The sequence below is a fragment of the Montipora capricornis genome, unplaced genomic scaffold, assembly GCF_036669925.1.
Source record: "Montipora capricornis isolate CH-2021 unplaced genomic scaffold, ASM3666992v2 scaffold_481, whole genome shotgun sequence".
NCBI classification, from domain to species: domain Eukaryota; kingdom Metazoa; phylum Cnidaria; class Anthozoa; order Scleractinia; family Acroporidae; genus Montipora; species Montipora capricornis.
In genome coordinates this window covers 26451-45000 of record NW_027180218.1, presented here as the reverse complement: position 1 = coordinate 45000, position 18550 = coordinate 26451, and the positions used below count along the sequence as shown (strand labels likewise).

General features: G+C 37.5%; 1 protein-coding gene across 1 annotated transcript in view; it reads right to left on the bottom strand.

Moving 5' to 3' along the window:
• The window catches only part of LOC138036379 (unconventional myosin-VI-like), a 44471-nt gene extending 25921 nt beyond the window's left edge, over positions 1-18550 (bottom strand). Inside the window, exons 1-11 of the mRNA XM_068882687.1 lie at positions 18325-18550; positions 18147-18216; positions 15636-15709; positions 7199-7328; positions 5755-5814; positions 5451-5496; positions 4733-4794; positions 4377-4474; positions 3271-3435; positions 1334-1514; positions 5-134 (exon numbers count right to left, since the gene is read on the bottom strand). Coding sequence (XP_068738788.1) covers positions 5-134; positions 1334-1514; positions 3271-3435; positions 4377-4474; positions 4733-4794; positions 5451-5496; positions 5755-5814; positions 7199-7328; positions 15636-15709; positions 18147-18216; positions 18325-18441 — 1133 coding nt within the window. The 5' untranslated portion in view covers positions 18442-18550. The remainder of the gene's footprint in view (positions 1-4; positions 135-1333; positions 1515-3270; positions 3436-4376; positions 4475-4732; positions 4795-5450; positions 5497-5754; positions 5815-7198; positions 7329-15635; positions 15710-18146; positions 18217-18324) is intronic.

The following is an 18550-nucleotide window of genomic DNA, read 5'->3' as shown; positions in this document are numbered from 1 at the left end:
ACACCTCATGTCAGACCCGCCAGCTGACATCTTCCTTGTTGTAAGGGACATCTTCAGCTCTTCAGGGGAAACGTCTAGCAACTGCGCCGCAAAATTCAAGGCATTTTTGCTCTGAGAAGACACCATGGAACCACCTTGAAAACCAAAATAATACTATTGAAATCTAAATTCTTTAATGCAACCAAGGAACTCTCACGTGGTAATTTCACAACAGGGCTACAAGAAATTAAATGAACTTTGCAACAAGGAGCTCCTGCAGCCATAATTTATGTCAATAGTGGTTTTTTTTTTTTTGTGTTGGTGCATGCACTTGTACTATGATCTCTCATGCACATCTTCTAAAGAGCACTTTCATGAAAATGTGGCAGTAAGACAAGGCATTTTTGTTGATCCTAATTATACCTGTGTGGGAGGCGCGGTGGCCTCGTGGTTAGTGCGCTTGACTCCGGATCGAGGGGTCCGGGTTCGGGTCCTGGCTGGGGACATTGCGTTGTGTTCTTGGGCAAGACAATTTACTCCCACAGTGCCTCTCACCACCCAGGTGTACAAATGGGTACCGGCGAATTCAAGGCTGGGGGTAACCCTGCGATGGACTGCCATCCCATTCAGGGGGGAGTAGAAATACTCCTTGTCGCTTCATGCTAAGGAAACCGGGGATAAGCTCCGGCGTGTTGGGCCACTTGGCTCGGAAAACGCTTACCTACCTAAACCTGTAGCAATAAATTATTTCTAGCCTTCTTCCTTCCTCCCTCCCTCCCTCCCTTCCCTTTTACCTTACCCATCCCACCTACTTTTTACTATTTATCCAGTTGCCAGTTAACTGTTTTTAACTGTTTTTCTGGTTTCAAAGGGGTTAATGACTGAGTTTCGAGTCCATGATTTTAACCCTCTTCACCCATCCTTGACAACCGGTAGATGTAATGTATTTCTAAACATAACATTTAATTTTCTGATCTAAACAGTCTTTTTATCACAATTGCTTGTAATCTCACGATCTGATTGGCTAATTTGCCATTGTTGATAAGAGTCTAGACAACACTGCCCATGTCAACGTGTCACACAATATTGTAATACCCAATCAGAAAACTCATGTTGGGAAATAAACCAATCAGACTGAAAGAAAGTTATAGACAACGCAATGCTCTTTCATTGTGTCACAGTCTTGGTCCCACTATGAAATAGAAATTTTCTTTGACGTTGACCATCATTCGTCTTGCAAGGCAACAACATTTTGACAACTGTAATGATCAATAATTGTTGTTGATAAGGGTACCCAATGGACAACACTGAACCACATTAATTTTGTGAGAGAGCTCAAATTTTCAAGTATTACCATCTTTGTCCCCACTGTCTTCAAAAGCAATGTTTCCAATATGTAGAACTACAGCAACAACTTTGAAGATATTGGCTTTCTCGTCCTCTGAAAATCCAACTTTGTTCATAGACTCATCCATTCTGTCAAAGTCCACTGCATCATCAAGATTCTTGTCTTTGATTGATCCTTGCTTCAAGTACTACAAGGATGAAACATATTGATCGTTAATTACAAGTAAAATTTGGTTTTATCAAATGAGTTGATAAAGGTCAAATTACCACCGTGAATGAATTGGAAAGCTGACGTTTCGAGCATTAGCCCTTCGTCAGAGCAAATAGAGGAATTGTGGGTGTTGTTGGTTTTTACGAGGGATAAATGTTTGTAAAGATCAAGTTTTGGTCCGTTGTAGTTGGAGAAAAATTCATTTTTGCCACAGCCCATGAAAAGGTTGGGCGTAACTAGGTCCCCTTTGGTTCCCACTGCAACACTGTTGATTTGTTTGTAGTAGTTGTCGCAAATGAAAATTAGTTGAGTGTGAGAACCACTTTACATGCATCTCGGCAAATGTCATCTATTGCATAACCTGCACACTATGTACATGTACTTGATGATCTACACAGGCAAAACAGGGAGAAGATTGGCCGACAACTTTCGTGAACACCTATGAGATGTGTCAAAACCAGTTGTGCACCATTTTGATCTTCCTAATCACTTCCACCACAACATGACAATTTGCAGCCTATCCTACACCACAGGAACACAGAAAGCTGCAAAAATCTCAAACAAAAATTCATCTTTCAACTTGGTACACTATCCTCGTATCCATTAATTTATTAACAAATTCATGTTACCATATTTCCACCAATGGCAAAGTTCCCCTCCCCCCACACCCTTACAAAAACCAACAACACCCACAATTTCTCTATTCACTCTAACGAGGGACTAACGCTCGAAACGTCAGTTTTTTCCAAATCTTTCATGGTGGTAACTCGCACTTTATCAACTCATAAATTGATAAAACCAAATTTCATGTTTCACCCTCCCACCGACGCAGCACCACACTTTCTCCTACAAGTTCACTAATTGCACTTGTAAAAGTAACTGAGTGGCAAGGAAAGGTTGAGGATTTCATCACTATAAGGCTGGCCTTTTTTCACCATACATACCGTGTAGCACAATGTACAATGTACTACTCTTGTTTGCTTCCTTTTTTTCTTTTTTGACCTGAGAGCATAAAACTGTTTTTTTTCCTTTCAGTCTGGGATCATACAGTATTTTCCACAGCTTGACCTTAAGCTATTATTAAATGCGGGGTTAAATCTTAACCATTTCAGTCCTGAGGATGAGACGTAATGTACATATACATTATAAATTTTACTCTAATGCCAGACAATTTAACTCATCATGGAGGCTGCTTCAGGGATGAATGGGTCAATTTCACTGAGGAAATGAAAATGCTTTGAAAGAGCCTTTAAGACGCTAGAAAAAAGGAAAAGCAAAATCGTAATAGACACTAATTGAAGTGGAAAGAGCATCAATTAAATAATTTTGCAAAATCACAAAATCCAAGTTATCATTGGTACAACTGTAAAAGCATGTACATAGGGACCAAAATTCATCCAGAATCAAAAGTAGCCTTTTTCTAATAATTATTGAAAAATATAACTAATTGCCAAGGTTTGCCCCACATTACCCACATCCAGAGTGCTCACAAAGGGAGAATTTGAACTTTGGACAGAAATAAATGGGCCACGGATCTAATTATTGTATTCAATGTACACTGTATATGTAACATTCAAATGTATGTTTCATTGATCAAAGTTTAAGTTGAATATGAAGCATTTGGTTGCAAACAATAACTGTATCCTGGTTTCAGAAGCATTAGGACATAATAGCCAAGCCTCAAAGCACAATAACCACTACATGATTGTGCTGCTTTCATAGATCAAACTTACCAGGAAATCCTCTGCTTTTGTGATTCCAAGTTTTGACTTTATATGCTGAGGTGCACCAGAGCACAATCTGTAAAAGACATGATAATTCCTCTCTCCTTTACTTTGCTTGCAGATACGTGACTTCTCCAGAAGGTAATGAGAAATAAACCCACCAACAACTGTCACCTGGAAATAAAAAAATCTTCAACAACAAAGCAGCTGGATTTTTTCCCCAGTATCCTGCCATCAACAAAAAATATGTCTCCTCAATATTCCAAAAGTCACCAAAATTGTTGTAACGTTAGCTCCAGTCTTAAAATGATCATTGCAGTTTAATCAAGTTATGAGCAGCACTGATAAAATGAAAGCTAGCCTGCAAAGCAGGCGTATTGTTGTTTTGGTAAGAATTATTGGCAGACATCTTGGATAGCGAGACTAACAGAGGCCTGAGGCGAGTCAAGAAAATTGCACTCAGTGAGAAGAGGACAGTATGAAATGGTCCCAATCCTCTACCGTCTGTGTGCTTTCAAAATGGTGGCCCATTACGAACAAGCGTACGCCTCCCAAAAAACGCCTGCTAAATGAAAGCAAAAAAAATTTAGGCATGACAAGACAACTGAGGGTCATGGGTTCAAGTTATGTTTACTGGACCAGTTACATGTAAGCCTGAATTTTTCAGGCTTTAATTTCACTGGTGTTAAATAATAATCATGATAATGAACGTTAGTTACATAGTACTGTACAAGTGTGAAGCATTTTTAGCACTGAGGCATTTAATTGCAGACAATTAGTCAATGCTGATTGGTTTATTTAAATAGTGGGCAAACAGCTGTTGAACGGAAGTGGTTTTTCGTATAAGCGGAAGTTAGTAGGAGAGGAACGTGTGACAAAGCCCTAAAAACGTCTGCGTGGGAGGCTAGCTAGAATGCTAAAATGACAAAAAAAGAATCTCATAACTGGAAGAATGCTTGCAGGTTACAAAATACAATGTGAGTTTACAGTACAGCATACATGGTACCACAAGAATCACACATATTAATGATCTGTGGCAAAGCTCTTTAAAAATCTTTTAGTTATGATTTCTGTAGTCCTGTATTACTATAGTTACAAAAACGTGAACATTGTACCTTTTCATTAAAGTGGACTTCCACATATTTGCCAAATCTGCTGCTGTTGACGTTACGTACAGTTTTAGCATTTCCAAACGACTCGAGGAGAGGATTAGCTGTTAATTGAGAAAGGAAAACAGTAATGTTACCTTTTAAAACTCTGGTATTTCTGACCTTATTATAGGCTTTGAACCAAAGCCAGACAGTTAATAAAAAGCCTAAGTCTTCATTAAAATGATCCACATTCAAGTACAATTAAACCATTGATTCCTAGAAAGTGAGACTTACATGTAATACTATTAGATTTTACTCTGCTTAACCCCAGACGATAAATTTTTACTCATCAGTGGGGGACCATTCAATACAAAGTGCACCTTCAATGATTCTTTGCTCAATGCGACCTTGATTTCCAGATCCCCATGATTCTGTTAAATATCTGGAACAAAACATAAAAAACAATCTTCAGCAATAACCAAGGATTAATGAGGAGCATTTGAATCCTGTTTTGTCATCAATGAGGCTTTTCAAAGTACTCTGTAGCTGTGTATTTTTCTAGTATTATTTTGTTCAGTAATGAAGGTGTCACACTATAAGTATCTTCAGTTAACTGTTATCTTGTTAATAATAATTTTATTAAAAACAAGTAGGGAATACAAGTGCTATGCTGGATAGCCTAGCAGCATGACATCATGGGGTATTACTGCATGGACAGTCATCCATCCAGACCTGTATTAATCTCATCCTACAGGACTCAACTTCGGTGGACAAACTGGGCAAGCCATACACCATTACATAATTATATAATAAGATCAAGCCTATGTGTACCAGCCAGCCAGTCCAAGATGGCACGCAAATGCTGAAATCACATGTAACATCATGATCAATACCCAAGAGACAACCTGAAGGACTGATACAATTAGGTTGTGTTCTCCTTTGTCGCAATGCAAAAAAAAAAACAAAATACCGTACATGTTTTTGTTCTTTTCAGAAGGCTTGAATTCAATAATGATGTAATGCTGCAAGGTCATAACATTTTCATTAGATTGATGAACAGCTTTAATTTTTCACAAATTAACTACCAAGTTGACATACCTTAACACATATTTAGTTGATTCTGTTTTTCCTGCACCACTTTCCCCTGCAGAAACAATAAGCATGCTGAATTAAAATCTAATGACAATTCAGAAGCTAATCTACCAAGTTGTATTTATATTACTGCTGCAGATTAAGTTCACAGAATACGGCCAGAAAACCACTGTACAAAGCAAGATCCACATGTAACCACCTATTAATTTCGAGGCTTAAGATAACTTGCCTACAGGCATAATCATCTCACTATCATGGTAAAGATGATTGACTAAAGATTAAAAGAGTGAGTAAGTACAAAGGAACATACCACTGACTATCAAAGACTGACTCTGTTTAAACACTCTCATGTCCCTGTATGCCTTGTCAGCTGGAAAATGTAGACAAAGATAACTAATTAATACCGGTGGTAAAAACCTGCATAAAATTTGTATGTGTACAGTGTAGCTGTCATCCCATTGTATTTTACTCTCTCTAACGCCAGATGACTCGTCAATAGGGGGTGGTTCAGAAGTCAGTGGGTTGATACTCAAAAGTGACTAAGATTTCCATCAGCCAAACACCAAGCGTGATCGTTTTACAGGATTAAAAACTATATAATCTAAGCCACATCCTACAGCCCCCCCTCCAAAAAAAAAAAAGAAATTCCATGGAGACAATGCAGGTCTTTCTTTGCCAAGCTCAATAATGGAATGACCGGAAAACAGGAACACCTCAGAAGATGACATTGTGGGCGCTGCCCAGGCCAACACCTGTCCAACCAATGACTTTTCTCACAAAACAGGAAGCTCTTAGCTCTACAATAAGTTGGCAGAAAATAGTCACACTTGTGTGCTATGTACTCAATAAAAATGAAGGCCCATCATTATTATAGTAGTGGCATCCTCGTCTTGAATAGGCGATGGTTAGCGCTGGGGATTTGGGAAGGACCTTGTATGACTGTGTAACCCGATCCTGGAGTGGCAGTCTCTGTTGCAGGTGGCGCAGATGCGCCTTGTGGAATCCCGCGCAGAGGCTGTGCGTTCTTTCCTCGCCGCTCTCTTGCAGGTAGCCTGGACTCTAGACGTTGGTGGACCTTCTCGCTGTGGGATGTTAAAGCAGCATTGTCTGCAAACAGCAGCTCCTGTATGAACACTCGTAAGGTTTGGCTCTGGCGCTGGCGATGTTGAAGAGTTTGCCCGTCTGACCTCATCCGGACATAGACACCTTCTGTACAGTCTACAAAGGCATACTGGAGCAGCATCGAGAAGAAAATCCCGAACAGGGTTGGAGCTAGGACACAGCCCTGCTTTACTCCACTGCTGACTGGGAAGGCATTGAAGGTGACCTCATCAAAGCAGACTGTACTCTGCATGTCCTGGTGGAGGGAGGTGATGATCACCAGGAGTTTTGGAGGGCAGCCAACCTTCTGGAGGATCTCAAAGAGCCAGCTTCTGCACACCAAGTCAAAGGCTTTGGTGAGGTCCACAAAGGCGAGGAACAATGGCTGCAGCAGCTCTCGACACTTCTCCTGCAGCTGATGGAGGGAGAAGATCGCATCCACTGTGAACCTCCCAGCTCTGAAGCCACACTGTATGAGATCAGGCAGCTATAGACAAGAGTCCCTCCCTTATGTATATTGGCTGAAGTTGTTCTGAGTAGTCCCAAGTCAACTTCTTGATTGTGTTTGTGTGGTCAATTACGAGCACATACACTGTACTGTCTAAAGATGTCTGTAACACATCACTAATTATTTCTTATGTCCTTGTTCTTACCAATAGCAAATACATGAGGTGGTAACACGCCAAGTGACTTCCCATGATACTGCTTGATTCTCTCCTTGGAGTAAAGATCTTTGACTTCATGATATGGATTGACAGCAAGCAGAATGTTTGCAACATAGGTCTGAAAAGAAAATCATGATTGCTTATACAAGATTTAAGCTGGGCATAGCTGGACTTTCAGTGCTCAAAATTAGCCATTGCCCAGTCATCCTAGATGACCAGAATGTTTATCACGAGACTAGTTTTTGGTAAAATGAAAAGCTTGGTTGACGGAAAGAAAAAACAACGGACATTCCAGCCAAAAATAGAAAATGAACTGCATTAAGCAGCACCAGACTCACTTGTCGGTTTTCTATTGTCAATGTCCAATAGTAGTGTAACGTTAACAACAATAAGCAATTACCAGTATTGGATGAGGTTGAGCACGATAGCGAGAATTATCAAGGCCAAGGTTTGTGTTATCTGCCGAAGCCGAAGGCTGAGGCGGATAACACAAACCGAGGCCTTGATAATTTCGCTATCATGCGAAAACCGAATCCAATAATTGTTTTATTATACAATTATAATGTAGAAGCATTGAGACATTTCACAGAACAACAACAAAGTAAGCCACGCAATGACACATTTCAGTGTAAACATCTTAAATTTTAGTTTATTAATGACAGCCGTGAACTACATGTAAAGCAGAATTCAAAAGGTTTACAGAAAGGATTTAAGCCTAAAACATCTGAAAACGTTTCAGGAAAAACTGAATCGAACTGAAACTTTTGAACAAAATTCTAAAGTTAAGTTGTACGGTCTTATGAAAAATATTCCCGATATCGAGATGTAAACAAAACTTCATTGTCTGCAAAAACGCGTCATACCTACATGCATAAATGCCAGTGTCTGTAAATGTGACCCGATGACGCAGCACCATCTAGAATTAGCGGGTGCTTTTAGCCAGGCAATCAAAATTGAGATAGCATCAGCATTGTATAATAATAATTATTAATTTGTCGCAGCTGCGCATTTTCCTGTGTTTGAATATTTATAGCTTTTGCAAAACACTGTCAGATAGGAAAACGTATGGGATGGAGATAGAAGACTCCATTTTGAAAATGCTAAACCTTAAACCCAAACTTCCACAAAAAACCACAGGTGTACAGTTAGAACTATAATGGGATAAAAGTTTAAGCTCCAAAGACATGTGATAGCATCTCAGCACGGTGTGAATTTAATCGTAGGTTTCCTAATCGGCAACCAAGCACTTATCAGGGCAACCAAATTTATGGGTTTAGTTGCCTGGCTTTTAAAACAGGGACAACCTGGATTTTTTTTTAATTTCGAGCACTGAACTTTACACAACATCAGATGAGTGTTACAAGTACACTGCTGTATGTCAAAGGCCAAGCCCGTTGTCACTCTCCTGAGATTTACATACTAAAACCTGAGGTCAGAATCATGATGTTCTGCTCCATCTGTTGATTTGATTTTTCTGTGTATAAGGACAACTACAGCTGTAATTTGGTTGATTCAAACTTTGCTAAAAATTTTTATTGAGCACTCTAAGGTCAACAAAAAAAGCTTGTTGTTTAACATCTTACCAGTCAGAGCAAGGGAGTGCTCAATAGGTTTAGTTGAAAATCATGAAATATTTTCAGAGTACCAAGGTCATGAAATAAACAGTAACTGTTACTGAACTTTTGTAATTCCTAGCTTTTGATTGTTTTTCACTTTTTCCTGCAGTGAATAACTAAATCCTTGCCATGGTTACATGCCTTGTCAACTGGTGTCTCTGACAATGTCATGCTCATCTACACACACTGAAGCTTACTTACAGGGCTGTATCTACAGGAAGAGATGAGTTTTCAATGACAAGAGTCAAAAGCAATCATGATAACATTACTTTGCCATTGATCAGTCACACTTTGGTTTGCATAAATAACCAGGATATGTTCTTGGCCTTAAAGTGCCAATGTGATTAAAAAAATCATGATCAAAACTGACCAATTGGACCTCAGAGGGTTGAATCCAGGGGAAAATTATGTCACTCAATTACTCACTAGCATAAAATTTCAGCTTGTAAATGCAACTTCCATGTATTATATATGCAAAATGCAAGTTTAAAAGTCTGAAAGCCCAAAATTCCTATGCTGCATATTAATTCTGCCACATACGTGTATACACGCATTGCATCATTCAACTATTCAACTTCATTTTCTCCTTAATCCAGCTCGCTCAAAATCTTATTTAAAGTTAGCAATGGCAGATTTAATGAAATAGGAAAATTCCAGTTATTCAAATAAACTGGTGTCTTTTTGAAATCAATGCTTAAAACCTTAGTGTTTACTCCTGGTGAAAATCTTCAAAGGATCTTTAAGGATCTTCAAAGATCGTCATAAAGATCTTCAAGGATCCTAATAAAGATCTTAGAAAAGATCCTCAAAATTCCTTGCAAAGATCCTCAAGGATCTCGGCCAAGATCCTTAAAGATCCTCAAGGATCTTGCCAAGATCCTTGAGGATCCTCAAGAATCTTGCCAAAGATCCTTGAGGATCTTTAAGGATCTTCAAGGATTTTAAAAGATCTTTTGAGGATCTTGTTAAGATCTTTGTGGATCTTTCCTGAATGTTACCAAGGAATTTAAAAAAAAACCTCAAGGATCTTTATTATTTTAAAAGATCCTTTGAGGATCTTGTTAAGATCTTTGTAGATCTTTATGAATCTTACCAAAGATCTGTAAGGATCTTCAGTAATCTTACCAAAGATCTTCAAAGATCCTAATCTATCCTTGAGGATCTTGTCAAAATCTTTGTGATTATTTTGGGTATATTCAGTATTCTTACCAATGATCTTCAAGGATGTTTGTGGCTCCATTAAAGAACCAAGATTACTGCCAATTATGGCTTTGATTCACCTCATGGTTAAGATAAGTGCCAGGATGTCATATGGAAAATCTGAAACATGATAATTTAAAGTGAATTTGGAAATGGCCAATTCCTATTAACTACCGTGAACAACAACAACAACAATATGGCACAAACATCATTTAAACTTTCTTTATTTGCATAGATGTGTTTATCATTGTCAAAATCATAAAAAAAATGGAGATTGAGGATACAATAATGTAGGGCTGGAAACAAAAACCTAGTAAGTGACAATTTTTGGTCAATTTTTAGTTTTGCACAAAACTAGCCTAAATAGACCTTTTTCTCTTGTACATTTTGTTTTCCCAATACAAATCATGTGATAATACTCAGGAGGATTAGTCCTTGTTTTGCTCATTAAAAAGAGTGCATGCAAGCATGAATATGTCTGCCTGATCATCAATCCAATTTTGATCGGGGTTTATCCCCGTAAACGGGGCTGGCTGGATTTACATACAAAAGAAAAAAGAAAGGACCAATTAACCTCCTGAGTATTATGACATAATCTGTATTGGGAAAACAAAATGTACAAGCAAAAACGGTCTATTTTGCAAGTTGACTGGAAATGAACTTATGTACATTGCCCTGGTATTGTTTTTATCCGATTTGAGCTTTTTTTCGAGAAATAAACTATGCAAAAATACTATTGGCTTCGCATTTGAAAGCAACGGAATCAGCAAAGCAACACCTACCTTTCATTGTTTGATTAAAATTTAATAGCACAAGCTTTACGCAACTGTATGCGTCGGTAGCTCATCCGAATGATGCACACAGCGAAGCACACAGCAGCTTGGTGGTTTGTTTATTTTTCTTTTGTTTGCACAGAGATGTTTCTCTTGTTTTTCTTTTCTTGATTTTCTCTGCGATTTTATCGATCTTTGTTAAATTTAAGTTACATGAGACATGCACAAAAAATTAAATAAATAACTCTGATCAGTGGCTCAAACCACCGACCTGTCGTGTACTTTGCTGTGCATATCATTCAGTTGAGCTATCGACACACAGTTATATTAGTTTATAAATGCCATTAAATTTTAATGGAACAATGAAAGGTAATTAGTGCCGCTTCTCTGATTCCATTGTTTTCAAACATGAAGCCAATGGTATTTTTGCATAGCTTATTTCTTGAAAATAAAGCTCAAATTGCATAAAAAATTACCAGAGCAATGTTCTTAAGTTCATTTCCAGTCAACCTGCAAAATTTGGGCTAGTTTTGAGCACTCAAAGTTGGCCAAACATTGTCACTTACTAGGTTTTTGCTTCCAGCCCGTCTATTACAGCAGTTGCAACCCCACACTAATTATTATTTTTTTCCCTCCATTGTGAACAAGTCATGTAAGTCATATATTTAATACTACAGTGACAATATTTGCTTGATAAAGGTACGGTAAAAACCTGAATAAATTATACAGTGTAAGAACCAAGTTTTTCCAAGCTACAGACTGTAGGCTAAGGCTAGGCTACAGACTGTACTCAGGTTCTTATAATAAAATAATGAGGTTTTGTCATTGGTGGGTATGGCCTATTTTGGGCCATTTCTGAAGTTTGTACAAAGCTTTGCATGATAAACAGAACAAAACTAAAGCAACATTAAAACAATGGTACTATGTTGCTGCTGGGAAAACATGGTACTGGTAGAGCTTGTTATATTAAATTTGTGTATTCAGTGTTTGACTAAATTTCTCAAAATAAGAATCCATTTCAAAATTGTAGGCTAAAATAGGACTATCTTAGCCAAAAACGTTCTTACTTGTAAAAGTTCTTATATGTGGGTTCCTGTTTTATTTCTGTACACCGTCATTGCCATCACTGTAGTTGTTGCATAATAATACCTAACATAAGCTTAGCTTACAGGATTAGAGTAACTACAACATTTTTTTCGCTTTGTACCTAAGCTTGGTTTCCTCTGGACAATGCGATTTAAAGATACATAGTATTATATTGTCTTTTTCCAACCTCTTCAGAAATTCAAGGCAGTGACAACTTGACTACAATGCTATAAAAAGTGCTCATTGCAGTGGTTTAATGGTGACTTGAGTGCAACAGCAATGGAGTCTAAAACAAAAGAAGCATATATATATTTTTTAAATCTGGGTTCTCATTGCTTACATAACAGAATATCGTGGACTTTGGTCACCAATTACAGACCACTTATCATGAAATTTCATGCACCATATCCTAGAAGAAATCTCTGCACCCAATGGAAGTGTCAACATTTGGCTGTTTATGTAGGAACACTCAGATCAGACTCAATGTAACTAAATCAAGCGTTCTTTTGCGTTTTAAACCGGGATAATTAAATTCGATGTGAATGTCCGTTTCGTTGGCTTCGCTTTTTGTCAGTTATTTTTCTGAAGGATTATGAAAACCTTCCACTACAAGGTTCGTTATTTGTAAACAGAAAGACACTTCACAAAACGTTACAACGCCCGCACTTTGTATTAAGCTTATAAATTATAGAACATTACTTGCACTTTGATTTATAGGACAAAAGCCCATGGAATTAGCATCAAAATTGTTTTATCCAACGCTTACCTCTTTAGGTGAGTTATTATCAGCAATTCCTTCCAGTGGACAAGCATTTTACATTGTAAAAGAACTAAAATATGATAAGGACTTGCAGTAAACCGAAAATCGAAATAACCGCCATCACCGCCATCGATCTGTGGCTGGTGTGAGCCCGCAATTTTTGGTGCTGGCCTACTGCTGACCAGAGCGGCTCAAATCCAAGATGGCTGATCTTCAATGATGTTCGAGGGGATCGTTTAAGGGTTTTTCCCGATGGTTCAAGAACAAACGCCATACTGAAAAAGTGAAGGAAGTCTTTCGAAGGTCATCAAGTGAAGCTTGCTTTGAGAAAGTTTAAGTTTTAGTAATCTCAGTGAAGTGAGACAGAACATGGGTCACCCATTGCTCCCACTTCACTTCCGTTTCCAAGTTTTGGACGATGGTTTTCTTCAAATTATAACTGGGATAGAGGAGCTGACGGTCAGGTTACAATGTTTTCAGACTGGACATGCAACTTAATGTTAACTTCATTTTAAGTTAGTGCATGTAAATAAGTAAACGATCTCTTATAGAACAAACAATTGGTTTATTTGTATTTGATGCATTTTTTGGCTAGACAATGAAGTAATGATCCTTGTATAAACAAGAGCAATAGCACTTTCTTTAGTGATGTTTTGCGTTCCGGTTCTTGTCACTTAACCCATTGTCATTTAATAAAATTTTAATAAAATGATTCTTTTGTCAGACTATATTGATAAAATCTAAGAAGGTATCGTGTAACATAACGCAATTGGGTTTTTGTTTCACTGATTTTTCTATTTATTGGTATAAATGAACTCCTTTACTCCTTTAGATAATTTCTCAGTTTCGACAGTCACAACCTTTAATAATCCTAAAAAGATCCTAATTCTTGAGACAAAAAAGGTACAGGACATTATTTAATTGAGGCATCAACAGGTTCTCCCTAAAGCTTTTGAAGACTCCCAAAAGAGATCCTTCAAAAAAATCCCAAAAAGATCTTTAAGATGAATCCCTTTAAAATCCTAATGGTGTTCAAGAACCCCCTTTAAAGATGCAATGGTAACTAATTTATTGCAATTACTGAGTTCCCCCAAACATCTGTCTTAGACCTTTAAGGATGTTTAAGGATCCTGATAGAAATCCCATTTATTAAAGGTCCTCAAGAATTCCTTGAGGATCTTTCATAGATCCTACGGAGATCCTTTGATTGATCCTCAAAGGATCTTTATAAAGATCCTAAAAGATCCTCGAGAATTGTTTGAGGATCTCTCAAGGATCCTAAAAAGATCCTTTGACTGTTCTTGAAAAGATCTTTATCAAGATCCGTGAAGATCCTCAAGGATGTCATGAAGATCTTTGAAAGATCTCTTTGATTAGGTTACAAAGATCTTTCCAAAGATCTTTGAAAGATCCTTAAAGATTAATAGAGGATTTATCAAGGATCTTCAAAGATCTTAATAAAGATCTTTTCAAGATCAGTTAAAAGATCCTTTTAAGATCCTTGGAAGATCCTCAAAGAATTCTTGAGAATCTGTAAGGATCCTTACCAAGATTTTGAAACTTACTCTCACTAGGATCTTTGTAAGATCCTCACAGGATCCTCACTGGCTCTTTGGGGATTTTTACAACTCCTAATTGCAATTGAAGATCTTTAAAGAACTTTCAAAGATCCTTCAAGGATCCTTGAAAGATCCTCATCTTCAAAGATCTTTTGCAGGTCCTTGAGGATCTTTAAGGATCCTTGAAGATCTTCAAGGATCCTCTGAGGTTTTTCACCAGGGACTGTTAACATAAAATAAAAAATGTAAATACTTTGTTTATAGTGGAAGTGCACTTAGCGATCAAGCTAGTTCACAGGCACCTCACTTTTAATAATCTGAAAGAAACAATTCAAACTTTACGGAGATATGATTAAGAACCCCAATATTACTGGCAGGAGGCAACTGGTAGGCTATTCACAACGCGTTGTAGAAATGAATTGGGGACAACCGGAAAAAAACCCAAACTAGAGTGGGATTTGAACCCGGGGCGACCCCATGCAAACCCAATGCTCCAACCACAAGACCATGCTGCCTCCCTAGTTTTGAAATCCAAAGAATAATGAGAATTGATTAATTTTTTAGGTCACAGTAGCACTTTAAAGACAATAATGCTGCATCAGCAAATCCAGGGCTCAAAGTTTATTTTTGGCTTTGGGAGCACTTGTGCTACCACGTGTATATTTCTAGGTGCACTGCCAAAATTTTAAGCACACAGCTTAAAATACTGGAAGCACATTTTGTAACAGAAAAGCAGAACTTAACACATTATTACATCATCTTCAGTTTTTGTATTTTATTTTAATCCTGTGTTTGTTGTTTTAACTAGTAAGGCTGACTTTTTGTTTGAGACAGCGATAAAATTCTTGTGGTTTTTAAGGGCTACGGGTCATCAATAGCCTACAGTATGAGGCGACGCCAAATGGGCCATTGAACCTGTGGCCCTTGAGGGCGAAGGGTCTAATTGTTTTAGTATCACCCAACTAATCGAACAGAACCCAACTAATCGGACAGAAAAGGCAATAATAAAGTTACCAAATGCAAGTTACATTAAATTTTATAAATATTTAATTGGGAATTAAATGAAAGAAAGCATCACGCTTTTCGCTACTCGAGGACTATTACTAATAGCAGAGAGGCAATTCAGTCACACTGCACTTCAGCGTTTAAGGCGCACGAGTGCGACCACACATGATTTTTTAGGTGCACAACCAAAAATTTAGCCACAAATGCAACCATTTGGTTGCTAACTTTGAGCCCTGAAATCAGAGGTATATTTAAAATTAAAGTACTGCCTTTATATTCCTGGTTTCAAGAATTTACAATGTAACATTATTATAACAATTGCTATGGTTGGATCAGTTGATTGTCCATGTGTTTTGACTGGCCATAGTACTTGTTACTACTTACAACAAAGCTGCTTTATCACAGCAAACATTAATTCGTACTTACATATATTTTGTCCTTCTGGTATCTAATTTTCAAGTTGTGTAATAAAGTAGCTTCATTTAAAAACATCAAGGAACCTATTGATTACAAAATGAGACAACTCAATCAACCCAAGTCAATTCCTAATTTCTCAATCACACTGACTTGCCAATAAAAATGTGAATCATAGACCAAATTGGCTAACTCAATGTTGTACCCAATTCAAACCCTTTGGGAATAAAATGTTTTGTTCCAGGTATTTCCAAATCATTTAAATGTGATTCATGCTACATTATAATAATTACATGTATATGCAAATGCAATAACCAATTAATCTTAATCCTGGGACATTTGAATAGACCATTCTGTGTTAAGTTACCAGGCCTTTAAATAAAAGTGAGGCTGGTGTTGACCTTCCTTTGATACAAAACTCATTGCTTTTCCTATGTAAATCATGTTGTTGTAATGCAAACGACTTTCTATCTTCATAAGAAAAGCAGTGAGGTGTGTGTCAAAGCAAGGTCAACTCCAGCCTTGCTTTTATTCAAAGGCCTGGTAACTGAGCACAGAACAGTAAAACGGTCTATTGGGTACAACATCCAGTTACCAACCGATTTGGTCTATTGCCCAACTTAGACAATTCAAAGGACATTACTAAACAACGAAACACCAAAACACCATGTATGACCCCACGATACATCCTGTGAATAGTGCTATCCATTGTTTGAACAACTGGCGCCAGATAAAGAAAGAACCTGTCTTTAACCCTTCCCTACCCAAGAGTGAAGCTTGTACATTTTACTCAGGCTAATGCCAGACATTTTACTGACCGACTGGGGGTGCTCTAAGTGTGAAGGGGTTAATTAATTAATTAAGGGAAAAAGTAGCCAACTTCTCTGAGTGAACATCCAACACTTTTCGTCTGTTGTCGGTACTTCTTGAAACCACAGATGGAGATTTGACTCCCGGGAGTTATTGGTATGTCAGTTAGAAAGGTATTGAGCATGAAGATTATTATCAGCTTAAAGGTGCAATCTTGAAATAACACCAAATTCTCATGACTATCCAAAACAGAAATGTATGGTACTAGCTGGGAGAATGAACGTTTCGATCATGGGAGTAAAAGGGTTAAGGGCAAAAAAGATAATGCACTACAACATGCAAAACTCAAAAAGAGATGTGTTCTTAGAAGAGGTCAGTCGGTCTAATGAACACAAATAATTTATTTTATACACAAAGAATGACAAGCTTGTCAGCTTGTAAAAGTTGTCACAAGTCAAATGCAAAAGTGACTGCTGTTGTATGAAAGTGGAAATAATTTTTCTCAGTTCAACTTTGAGTCTGTTTTCACACTTCTATCTTGTGTGAAATTGAAGTCAGCTATAAATTCCAACAATATTTTGGTGTTATCTGCTACACATTTGGGTAGGATTTGATAAAATGACCAAACAATGTGTGGAGAAGAGTTGTTCAAAAGAAATTGCCTTCTAAAGGGCCTATGTATCCAGGCAAAGCTTGTTGGTTCTCTACATTGTTCCAAAACGTTTTTCTCAAAAGATCTCTACTTTCCTTCCTCTCGAAATGCAACCTTTTGTTGGTGTGGGTTCTCTACCTTTGTTCATTCATATCATAGAATACGGCCAATATAGGATATAACAAGAATCACATTGAGCCGGAGACAAAGAAAAATTATGGTGACATTATAGGCCACTTTCAAAAATACCACAATACCCTTTATTTGTCCCACCAAAATTTTGCATAAGCATTGTTTCCAGTTTCTCTTGGGACTTACAATGGTCCCACGTGAAAATAAAAAAAAATGTTAATGCAAAATTTTGGAGGGCAAACAAAGAGTGTTGTAGTATTTTTTAAAGTGGCCGATTTTAGTATTGAAAAATTTTCCCTTGGGAATCATTTCAGTAAACTAATGGTCAGGTGGGAAAACACTTTTATTGTTATTGTTGACATTAAAGCAGTCTTTAATTTTTGCAGACAACTTGAACATAACTATCCTTAGATGTTTAGAAATGTAGATGGCTTCATTGACCACAATTAGTTTTTCTTAAAGAATTTGCAAAGCATAACTAAATTTGAAAATCCCTGAATTCAAGACTAAATCCTTCTAACACACATCCCTGACTCACATTAATTTTTTATAAAAACAATATACATGTATTGAGGCAATTAGAATAAGATTGAAGATGTGTAATAATGTGCTGTGTTTGATCAGTTTCGACAAAAATGTATAATTTTCATTTGTCTCTACTTTAACTCTATTTGTGGGTTTTTCCACATTACACTTTTTGTTGGAGAAAATTAATGTTACATGCAAAGCAAGTTTGCAAGGCCAACATAACATCTGCTTCGCTGCAGTATCTCCAAAACAAACACAACCTCTATTGAAAAAATGATTATGTAATTCATCAATAGACCTCAGCCATATAAATAATTTCGATTTCTTAGGCTTTGTGTCATCTCCAACCCTCCCACATGCCGGTTACATTAGGTAGACCTTAATTCAGTTTAAATGCTTACAATTGTCCTCAAAATCTCTGGTATTATCCTTTTCCGATGGAAACACACGATCGTAGGGAGCAGTAACAACCTGTAAAAATATTGCATTTTTTTCTGTTAGTGACTGAAAACAAAAGGCAGCTCGAAAACAAAAATTATACATCTTACTACAGTTGACAGACTCAGTTATTTCCTGCACCTTTCCACTCGGGCCGTCGACTTGAACGGTGATGGAATCAGATCCAATATCCACTATTTCCCCCAGATGAAAGCCATGTTCGTTGTCAGGCACCCAAACTTTCTTCCCACCGTCCATTATGTCGTACAAGGATAAAACGGAGAAAAATCCGTACAAAGAAACCAAGCGGTTTTATATTTTTTTGCCGGGTTGGACATATAGGTCACGTGGAAAACCAAATGACGTC